The following is an 11535-nucleotide window of genomic DNA, read 5'->3' on the forward strand; positions in this document are numbered from 1 at the left end:
CTATAAGGAGAACTCCAACCGACTTACGGGGTGCCCACAAGCCACCCCAGAGCACCCTAGGGAGGGTGGGCGTGCCCCCTGCCTTGTGGAGCCCGTGGGCCCCCTTTTGCGTTGATTCCTGCGCCAAAAAATTAAGATATATTCCATAAAAATCGACGTAAAATTTCAGGCCATTCCGGCTCTGTGATTTTTTCACCTAAAACCCCCCAAATGGCAGAAAACAAGAATTGACCTTTGGCACTGGGTTAATATGTTAGTCCAAATATTTTTTTTCAAAAAGTATGTGGAAGTAGTAAGATAATGGCATGAAACAGCAAAAATATATAGATATCGGAGACGTATCAACAATCTGAAGCTTAATTCTTACTCGTCCCTGAGTAGGTAAATGATAACACAAAGATAATTTTTAATGTGAAATGCTACCTAGCACAATCTTGACCATGTAATCATTTGATGTATGAATAATGGGAAGAGATTGAATTAAAGCATTATTTCATTGATTTGATATCAAAATTATAATATGCAAGAATACAAGAAAATAATCATTGCTTTTCAAAATAGAAAATGCTAAAGAACATTATTCCTAAACATTTAATATTGTATGCATGGCATAGCTCGGTCTTCCTAATATAAATTATAAATCATGAACTCCCCGGTGGCAAACCAAGCAATTGGATCATATTTTTTCTTGCTTAAGCCTTTTCAACTTCACTCAATAAATGAGCGTGAGCCATGGACTTAGCACTTGGATGGCAAGAGAATGATGATTGGGGTTTATAAGGGAGGACAAAAATAGAGAAAATCTCACATCGACGCGGCTGATCGTTAGGTAATGGAGAAGCCTTACGATCGATGTCAATGCGAGGAGTATAGATTGTCATGCAACGAATGCACTAGAGCTATAAGTGTATGAAAAGCTCTTTATATGAAACTAAGTGAATGTGCATCCAACTTGCTTGCTCATGAAGACCTCGAGCGTTTGAGAAAGCTCATCATCGAAATATACAAGTCAAGCTCTATAATGTAAAAATCCCACTAGTATAAGAAAGTGACAAATCATGGAGACCCTTATATGAAAAACATGGTGCTACTTTGAAGCACAAGTGTGAAAAATGAATAGTAGTGTTGCTCTTCTCTTTTCTCTCTCTCATTTTTTAGAACAGTCTCATAGACTTCATCCCCACTTTCTCGAGGACTCATTAGTTTCCACCATTCTCTTCCTCACTAATAGGGAACACTCTAATAATAATGATCATCATGTTGATATGTCTCCAACATTCATTATGATACGGTATCATGATATGATACTCAACCCTCTTTTTTTTCATTTAATTTGTGACACCTCATCAAAATTGCCTAGTTAACATGCATCACAGAAACTATGATGCTCCCATTAGACTAGCCACAGTAGGGAGTAATTTAGATTAATAACATGCATGTGTTGTCATTTTATGTTACTATCTCTATAGTGGGGAGTAACATATGTGTGATGTCATGCAACACTTAATTTATTAGGTTATAGACTTATCTTGCCTTCATAAGTGTGATGTTCCTCATACTACTAGTACTAACTACTACCACCGCTTCGGTGTATAAGTCATTCACGTAGTTCTAGGTCATCGATTTGAGAAATTAAATATGTGTTATATGTCATGAAAAATATATCACTACATTTCTACACGGATGTAGTTTCCAAATATATATTTTTTGTCACATATAATTCTCCCTCCGTAAACAAATATAAGAGCGTTAGATCACTACTTTAGTGATCTAAAGCTCTTATATTTTTTTACGGTGGTACATATTTAGGTAGTTAAACTGTCGGCCTAGAACTACGCGAATGACTTATACACAAAGACAGAGGTAGTAGCTATGTTACCACATGTCTTCCTTACTCCGTTAATTGCTTACTACATCATCTATTTTGTCTAGATATGTGTAATGTTTATCATCTATGTTACTCCCAGTGTGGATAGTCTTACAACCCGAAATCTGAAAGTGCCACCCAAAAAAAATACTCCTGCTTATTTTAAATCCTTCGGCTTCCTAAATTCCACGCCCTGCCCTACTTCAATCTTCCTTTTCCGTACGCCTCTGTTGCGCGGAGATGGCGGGCGCGAAGGACGAGGGGCCGGCGATCGGCATCGACCTCGGGACGACCTACTCCTGCGTGGCCGTGTGGCGGCCGTCGCACAACCGTGTCGAGGTCATCCCCAACGACCAGGGCAACCTCACCACGCCGTCCTGCGTTGCCTTCACCGACACCTGCCGTCTCATCGGCGACGCGGCCATGAACCAGGCCGCAATGAACTCCGTCAACACCGTCTTCGGTAAGAACTAAGAACCCCTGACGCTGATCTGATCCTGCACCAGTTCAATTGAGCTACACCCGGCCTTGTGTAGTTGTGTGTTTGTGTTACATATACATAGACTTGGTGCCCTCAAGATGGTCGGTCATATGTCTACACGCCACCGGCTAAAGCGGAGGGACGTCCAGAGCTGTCTTCGTGCTAGCTAGTGCTTGAATTCTTGGCAGCACTTCGATCTGCTGTTCTATACTCGTTAGGTTTCTCAGGTCCACGGGATTGTGCCACGGCGTTACATGTATAGACCGCAGTAGAGTCCCCAAGATGCTGAGCCTAGTCCGCCGTTCAGATCCCCGCCGTCTTCTCTGAGCCTAGTCCGCCGTTCAGATCCCTCCGTCTTTCCCCTTTTTGCCTTGCCCTTTTCGTTGTTTGTGATGAAAGGATTATCTCATCAACTGTTAAGTACTCCTATTCACCAAAATTATTTAGTGTCACTGAAAACCAACAAATTATTATCTCACTGCATAATATTACAGGACAACGGACAACCTCTATATTATAATCTGAATATATCCAGGAAAGATTGCAGGTTTTTGACAAGCAAACATTGAATGGCTTATTACTTTTGCTATGTCATTTGAATTCTCATTGGAATGAGTGGTTTTGAAAGCTCGATGCAAATTCCGTAAAACTATAAGAACCAATTTTAGAGAACTGCACGCTTAGCCATCAACCATATCATAAAACAACATCGAGTATGACATACAGGATCCTGTTTCATGGAAATGCATTGCACAGCTGTAGTTTAATGATAGTTCGCAAATCTATAGTTCTGCGAACTGGACTTAAAATATGTTCGTTGTGATGCAACTGATACCTAAATTTGTACTAGTTCTGTAAGATCATCCTTGTGATATTTATTCATGAAATTAATCACTCCTATTTTCTTCAGACGCAAAGCGACTTATTGGCCGGCGATTCAGTGACACGTCCGTACAAAGTGATATCAAGCTATGGCCTTTCAAAGTCATTCAAGGTCCTGGTGACCGGCCGGTGATCGTGGTGCAGTACAGGGGGTTGGAGAAGCAGTTCGTTGCTGCAGAGATCTCCTCCATGTTGCTGATGAAGATGCGTGAGGTGGCCGAGGCCTACCTAGGCACAGCGGTGAAGAACGCCGTCATCACTGTCCCGGTCTACTTCAATGACTCCCAGCGCCAGGCTACCCTTGACGCCGGCACCATTGCTGGCCTCAACGTCATGCGCATCATCAACGAGCCCTCAGCTGCAGTCATCGCTTATGGTCTTGACAGGACGTCCAGCAGCAGTGAAGTGAAGACGGTGCTCATATTTGATCTTGGCGGCGGTACCTTGGATATCTCGGTTATCAATATTGACAAGGGAATCTGTACGGTCAAGGCCACTGCTGGTGACACTCACCTTGGTGGGGAGGATCTTAACAGCCAGATGGTGCAGCACTTCGTGCAGGATATTCTTAGGAGACACAAGAGTGACATCAGAAGCAACCCGAGGGCGCTCATGCGGCTGAGGATGGCTTGCGAGAGGGCAAAGAGGATGCTAACTTCCACAGTGCAGGCCAAAATTGAGATTGACTCGCTCCATGATGGCATTGACTTCTATGGGACCATCACTCGTGCCCGGTTTGAGGAGCTTAACATGGGCCTCTTTCGCAAGTGCATTGAGCACGTCTAGAAGTGCCTCAGCGATGCCAAGGTGGAGAAGTCTCAAATCCACGATGTCGTGCTTGTGGGAGGCTCCACCAGGATCCCCAAGATTCAGCAGCTTCTTAATGATTTCTTCAACGGGAAGAAATTATGCAAGAGCATCAACCCTGACGAGGCTGTCGCCATTGGCGCTGCTGTACAGGCCGCCACCCTCAGCGGTGAGGGCAACCAGAAGGTGCAGGACTTGATCCTTCTTGACGTCACACCACTCTCGCTCGGGGTAGAGATAGTAAGTGGTATCATGGGTGACCCTGGTATCATGAGCGTGCTGATACCCAGGAACACCACCATCCCCGTTAAGAGAGATGGGCCTTACACAACCATATACGACTACCAGACCAGCGTGACCTTCCCGTTGTACGAAGGTGAAGGGGAGTTTACCAAGGACAACAACCTCCTGGGACAGGTCACGGTCTCTGGTATTCCCCCAGAGCTTAAGGGCATGGCACGACTCAGAGTGACATATGAAGTCGAAGCGAACGGTATCATGAGGGTGTCGGCGGAGGACCTGACGACTGGAAACAAGAGCAGCGTCACCATTGACAAGGGTGGGCTGAGGAAGGAGGAGATAAATCGCATGATGCGGGATGCTGGGAAGTACAAGTCCGAGGACAAGAAACAAATAAAGAAAATAAAGATGGAAAACGACAAGGACAAGAAACAAATGAAGAAGGAAAATGGCGAGGGTTGGCTGAGCAAGAAGGAGATCGAGGGCATGGTAAAGAAGAGGCGCATGTTGCAGGATGCTGAGAAGTACAAGTCCGAGGACAAGAAGCAAGTAAAGAAGGAAAACGAGGAAGGTTGGTTGAGCAAGGAGGAGTTCGAGCGCGTGGTGAAGAAGAAACGCATGGTGAAGGATGCTGAGAAGCACAAGTCCGAAGACAGGAAGCAAATAAAGAACGAGAGCAAAGGCTTGTAACTTGTAAGGCTTCAATGCACTCCCTTTGCTACCATGGATGCTTAGAGTAGTTACTAACAGTACTTCGCTGCAACTTCTGGAATGGGCATATGCTTCTCGCATGATTTGCTTCATGTGATTTCGTAACCATGGTCCAGTTGGGTCATTATACATATTGGTTAGATATATCTACGTATATGTTTTGTAAAATGCACGTTGTTGAGTGTAAGCTCATCAAAGGTGGAAATATCCAGGAACAGGCTGGAATTCATCAGTAAAACAAAATCGAACATCAACTCAAAGCCGGTGGTACAAGAAATCATACATATGGCCAGAAAATTGGTGGAGCTTGTGCATCGATAGCATTCACACTGAAGCGTGTAATCCCATTTACTGCTGTACATTTTGTTGCAGAGAGAATGAAGTAAGATATCCAGCTGCTACACTTCTGCTTGGTTATATCACGAGAAGAAAACCATATCTATTGCGCTTACGCCTTTACAGGTATGACATTAAGAATTTAAGATTGTTTCAAACTTCACCATCGTGTAAACTGTAAAGATCACTGCCCATTCAGCAAAGCTACTTGAAGTAAAATTATTGATGTATAGAGATCAAGACAATAAAATGTAAAGGAAACAGCCGTTTTCGTCAAAAATCACTGGAACTAGTGGAACTTGTCTCGCCCGAGCCTCTGAAGATGCTAGTTGATGGTCTTGGCTGCATTCTTGGCTGTTAAGCGCGGTGCGGAGCTGCTGAAGGAGAACGATTCTCATATGGTGTTGTTGTGTGGCCCTCCTTTGCCTGGAGCTGATACCCGCGAGGAGTGAAGCCGTAGATTTGCTGGGATGTTAGTTGTAGCCTGCATCGCCCTTAGTCGTTTTGGTCTGTTCTTTTTTCACGAGCTTTGTTGCCTGTTATGCTATTTTGAGACTGGTTGTTCGCTGGTCTAGGTTGTAGCTTTGCGATGAAGGGTGGTATCAGGTATTCGCCCCATGGTTCATGTCTTGATTGTAGGCATGAGCAGTGGTTTCCTGATGCCCGAACTCGCTACTCTTTCTTTCCCGTCTCCTTTATCTCTATGGTCGCTCGTGAACTATATGTGTTAGTAAAATTTAATGGAAAGGAGTAGCCCGGTTAGTAAAAAAAAAAGTGTATTCCGAATTAATATTTGAAATTTCTTACCAGGCGGCAGGCCTGGCTAGCAATTTCAAACTTTGAATATGCAAAAAAAAATATTTGAAATTTCTTGTAATTTTAGACACATGTCTCATGAATATTCACTCGAAAAGCAATTCTTTTTGAAATAATTAAATTTCTTTCTTGAAAGATGGTAGCATGGTACTGGCATTTTAGAGGTGGGACCACAGGATATGCACACTCATGTTGTCCCGAGCGTTTGTGCATGACCAATATGGTCCATGGCCTCTCCACTTCTTGAAGACACGCATAGCTCAGATGGTTAGGTTTCTTGTGGTCTGGATGGAGAGATCGTGTGCTTGGCTCTGCAACGAGCAGCGAATCAACGGTCGTGGCTCATTCTCTCGGCTATGGGGGTAGCAAGGGGAGGGGTAGCGGGTGATCCTAGCTTCGTCATTTTGATAGTGAAAACCTCAATGGAGATACCTGCCTGTTGTGATTACAAATGGTTAGTTCCTCGAGCTGATAGTAATTTACGAATTTTACATTTAAAAAAAAGTAATTTATGCATTTTAGTTGATTCAAGACTCACAGTGAATACAAGAACCATACTATCTAGAGGGGCACATGCGGATAGTTAGGGATGAACCATATCTCAAGATCCATAATCAAATTCCCAAGTTTTTCACTCTATCCACTTCACTTCTCAAGTTTTACGGGTTTCTCGCTATCTTCGAGTATTTCCTACTCCCTCCGTCCGGAAAAGTTTGTCTCAAGCTTGTTCCTCAAATGAATGTATCTAGCACTAACTTGAAGCTAGATACATCCATTTGAGCGACAAGCCTTTTCAGACGGAGGTAGTACATGGTAAGAGCAATCCAACGCAGCAACACGGGTCACCAAATCTGTCTCAAATGTCCCTATCAAACTTGCCCTGACACTTTTAGTCATCCAACGGCGGTCGTCAAAAGTCTCATGGTAATTTATAGTTGAAACAACCATTTTCCGAGTTTAAGGTAGAAAAGAAACCCTAGAGAGCAGAGAAGCAAATGTCAGTAAACAGATTGTGTTTTCTTTGGATTATGGATTTCTGTAATCTGTATATGCACATCCATGAAAAGATGGGACATGAAGTGTGTACATGTATGATTTCAGTCACTCTTCGAGCTTCCAGTTGCAAGTATACAAAAGCACGCCGTGTAACTGTACCTGCCGCCAGAACAATGATAACCAACCACCTCAGGAACACTTTTGCCCCCGCACAGCGCACACTACCAAAATACTACTCCGTAAAAGCTGGCTACATGTAACAAGAGCGTTATATACACTGTTTAGGCCTGAAGTTGTCAGGTTCCAAAAGTTTCAACAACAACTTCTCTAGCTTCCCCGAACCTTTAATCGGCCTGAGAACAAATGACCTTCCGAAAACAGTACAAGGGTCTTTGCCGCCCACCGGGCTACCCAGGCACCATCCACCTGTTGTGAAGCGGTCGGGCGCTCGCTTCAACAGCTCAGTGTCAATCATATCCAGGACCGGATCGTCACGCGTGAAAGAGTGCGCAAATGGCAGCCCGCTGTTCGCCATTGCGTCGAAGTACTCGGCTGTCAGGTTGAGAGGGTGCGTCCGAGGGGGGTTGTCCCACGCCATGAAACGGAGATCATTGTTGATGGTGGTGTTCTGGTAGTACTTTGAGTTGCAGATCACCGTGTGGAAGTATCCCTCCGAGGACGACAGGAAATTGGTGAAGTACATGAGCAGCGTGCGAGGAAGGTTGTCCCATCCCAATATGCAGAACTCCAGGAATGATCGGCTCAATATTACCCACGACGAACCTGCATCGGGAGAATAAGGTCATCGGTTAGAGCTCAAAATTTACACGACAACAAAGAGTAGCATTTGGCTGTTGGCAGTCAACACAGGCACGTGTCAGTTCCATCTTCAAGAGAATAGTGGCTTCATCAAGGAAAATTTCCCAGATAACACAAAATTCGGTCATCTTTGACGGCCCGCAGCCTCACATTGCTAGCCTGCTTGACACTATTAGGGCTGAGGCCCGACTGTGGGCGAAAGCAGGGGCAGTGGGTCTAGCAACACTTCTTCCAACTTAGGGGTGTTGTGTTGTAACTCCCGGGTGTGGCCCTTCTCTGGGCTTGTACACAAACTCTTTATCCATCAATGCAAACAAGACACAAAATCCTTTGCGTTTTCTTGAAGGAAAACAACATGTTATTATGGTTCTACAGCGATATACTAATTTATTCCACAGTAATGTATGGGAATCTATCAGTATTGCACTCAAGAGATTATTCTTAACAGAAATAGAAGGTGAGAGGCAACAGCAAAGTATTATTTTGAATTAGTGCAGAATATTTCGACCGTGTTAAGTACAAAACAAGCATGAGACAATACCTACAAATATTTTGAAAGCTGAAGGCAAGCTTCTTTTCTCCTTTGTTGTCACAACCTCAGTTTTGTTTGAGATCTGCAATGCTGGATCCACGATGATTGGTCTAGCCCTTTGATGCCTGCACATGCAACCAAAGAATCATGATAAAGAACATATCAGATCGCTAAGAAACACACCGAAATAAATATCCTTACTCCTTCCAACCAATATTGCTTGTGTGGTCGATAAAGTTCAGATCTCTTGGAAGATATGAGAAGATATGAAGGAGGTCTGTCAAGGGCAAGAACAGGTATGTTAGTTTCAGAAGTGACACCAACTATTTTGGTACAGCACTGCAATCATAAATGTGATCAACATACAGGTCTACATCAGTAATTTGCTGTAACAACCAGGTAAAAATTGTGAACTCAAGCGATGAAGCTCCGGATCTCAAGGCTTAGTCAAGACCTGGGGGAGCTCTTGGGCCAAAAACCAGCAAGTGGACATGCGCCGTGGCTGGCGCTGTATTGATAACTAGGGCAGAAAGATACTCCCTCCGCTCACAAATATAAGATGTTTTGGATATTTCAATATGGACTACATACAGACTGAAATGAGTGAACAAATACACTAAAACGTGTTTATATACATCCGATTTAGAAAAAAGTTAGAACATTTTATATTTGTGAACGGAGGGAATAGAAGATAGCTAGGAAAATACTCCTACTTATCGTTTGCTTGGCTATCACGAGTACATAGCATAGCAATCGCCAGTCTATATAGGAGACCCACGGCTAACTCAATCCTCATGGTCTCATCTAATTCAAACTCTGAGACCTATCATTTCCTAACATAACTCTTTACTCATAGAAACCTTAGCAATTACTAAAAGATACGCTTCATGTCCTAAACTGCTGCATCTACTTCCTGTCTTGCAGCTGGGTTGACTTTCTTAGTGTACAACTGTACGTAAAATCCCAACATAACATCAAGAAGTGCAAATGAGGCCAGAAGCACACGCTATATTTGGCTCTTTGCTCTGACACTCATTCCTTAAAATCGTAATGATATTATAAATAGACATACAGCACCACCACTCGAGTTGATGTAACATCAGTAATATTCCAGTAGAATTTACACAAATTGATGAGTTCACTACTAGTACTTTTTACCACATCACAACATTTTCTGTGAAAGGAACACCAATAATGTCTAGCCCAATAACCTAGCTCATTAAATTCTTAGTATTTATTGCAGTATTTTCTACGAAAGGAAAACCAATACTGCAATATTTTCAACGAAAGGAACACCAATACTGCAGTATTTATTGCAATTTAATTGAGACAATGGCAACAGCTGAAATACTACTTGGTGCAGTTTGAGTGTCGTTGCAGAGTTACGGAGACACACCAAGTTTCCGAAAAAATGTCAAGATGTAACTGGATCGCCAGTGTGTTGAACATGGTAATGTATCTCAAGTTCTAAACTCAGTCTGAACTTATCTTTTAGCAATAGTGGACTACACCGAAGGGCAAAATAGCACTATTTTAAAACATAACAGAATAACTGGCTGTAAGGAGTTCTGCAAATGAAAACCTTACAGAGCAGCATCATAAGGGCAACTACCACTTGGAGAACTAGATATCAGACGGCAGAGAACTAGATAGGAGACCCAAGCTTGGTGAAACGGATAGGTCACACAAAGAAATCCATAATCCAAAGCTCCTAAATGAAGAGAAGCTACAACAAGCTAGCACTAAGGAGCACAATCTGTAGTTTTGGTAGCTACACGTGTACTAGATACTCTAAAATTAACAAGCAAAGGCGCGCTTAAAATTGCAAGCCAATCGGGGGCAATCCATCCAGGAAGGAGCTGAAATTACCATCTTGGGGCATGAGCGGGTAGTCGGAGGCGCTGAGATTGATGAACCAGCTCCACCCGTCGAACTCCCTGAGCAGCAGGGCGGCGCCGTGGAGCGTGGCGGCCAGCTCGGTCGGGCCCCGGCGCGAGACCACGGGCCACTCCCCCGGCGCCGCGACCCTGACGTTGCCGTACCTCCGGGGCGCCTCCTCGCCGCGCACGAAGGCCTCGAGATCCGCGCGCTCCTCCTCCCCCGAGACCCCGACGAGGTAGTAGTTCCAGGGGTGGTAGAGCGCCCGCAGGAGGCGGCGGATCCGCGGGCCGTCGCCGGGGCCGCCCGAGATGAGGTACGCCAGCCTGGGCGGCGGCAGGGGCTGCTGCTGCTGCTGCCTCCCCCCGAGCCGCGGCGGGGAGGGCGGCTGCTGCGTGCGCGCCGGCCCGAGCGCGGCGTAGAGGATCGGGAGCGAGAGGAGCGGCAGCGCGAGCAGCAGCGAGCGCATCCACCTGTGGCGGCCCGGCTGCGGCAGGTGCTTCCTCATGGCCGCCCGCCCGCCCGTCGTCGGCGATACGCGGAGCGCTAGAGCCCCGGCATTCGCTCGCTCGCCGGCGGCGTCGAGGCGCACGGACGGGGCAACTATCGGTTAGTAGAGCAGAATAGAGCCGGACGGGGGGCTCGGTCGCTGGCTGCTGGTGGGGGTGGAGGGGGGCGAGCGGAGCAGAAGCTGCTGCTGAGTGCTGAGCTGGTGTGACTGCGAGGTGGATGGAGATGGCGAGGCCGCACCGTTTCGTGCAAGCAACTCGGGAGCCGGGACGGGTGCGTACGGTACGACGCGGCGTGCGCCGTGCCCTGATTCTGATTATTACTGCAGCGACCGACGCGCGCAGCTTCTGCTCTTGTAGGAGCGATGCGACGACATTTACGATGCCGAGGCGAGGCCATGATTACAAAATTAACCCCAGACGACAAGATCAGCATGAAATGACCCCGGAAAGTGCATCTGGTGGCTGAGGTCCATGGAACCCTTCGTTTTCTTTTCATCGAAAATGCATTTTCTGCGCTTCAAAATAATCTAAGAAATGTACACGCGGCCATAACCAAAATAAATTGGAAATGGTGTACGCATGAAATTTCATGAAGCGTTGTTTGGAAAATTACTCTCTGATGTCTTACTTAATGAGGTTGTTCAAATTACTCTCTGAG

The 11535-nt window shown here is 45.4% G+C and overlaps 1 protein-coding gene and 1 pseudogene across 1 annotated transcript; one reads left to right on the top strand and one right to left on the bottom strand.

Annotated features, from left to right (window-relative positions):
- The first annotated feature begins 2074 nt into the window (after positions 1 to 2074).
- On the top strand, positions 2075 to 5963 carry LOC119285287 (annotated as a pseudogene).
- Positions 5964 to 7210: 1247 nt separating this feature from the next.
- On the bottom strand, positions 7211 to 11164 carry LOC119285288 (beta-glucuronosyltransferase GlcAT14B-like). The gene is made up of 4 exons (XM_037564525.1): positions 10357 to 11164; positions 8689 to 8764; positions 8497 to 8612; positions 7211 to 7919 (listed from the first exon to the last, which is right to left on the bottom strand). Exons 1-4 carry the CDS (start codon positions 10871 to 10873, stop codon positions 7405 to 7407), a joined length of 1224 nt encoding a protein of 407 aa, XP_037420422.1. The 5' UTR covers positions 10874 to 11164; the 3' UTR covers positions 7211 to 7404.
- Positions 11165 to 11535: the final 371 nt, after the last annotated feature.

This window comes from Triticum dicoccoides, chromosome 4A (genome assembly GCF_002162155.2).
Source record: "Triticum dicoccoides isolate Atlit2015 ecotype Zavitan chromosome 4A, WEW_v2.0, whole genome shotgun sequence".
NCBI lineage: Eukaryota > Viridiplantae > Streptophyta > Magnoliopsida > Poales > Poaceae > Triticum > Triticum dicoccoides.

Bases quoted from the DNA above. Each gene is read 5' to 3' on its own strand.
- LOC119285288 (XM_037564525.1), bottom strand. From the start codon at position 10,873: ATGAGGAAGCACCTGCCGCAGCCGGGCCGCCACAGGTGGATGCGCTCG. The intron at 8,765-10,356 runs GTAATTTCAGCT...TGCCCTTGACAG, and splicing joins CCCGCTCATGCCCCAAGATG to ACCTCCTTCATATCTTCTCA. The intron at 7,920-8,496 runs GTATTGTCTCAT...CTCCCGATGCAG, and splicing joins AGCTTTCAAAATATTTGTAG to GTTCGTCGTGGGTAATATTG.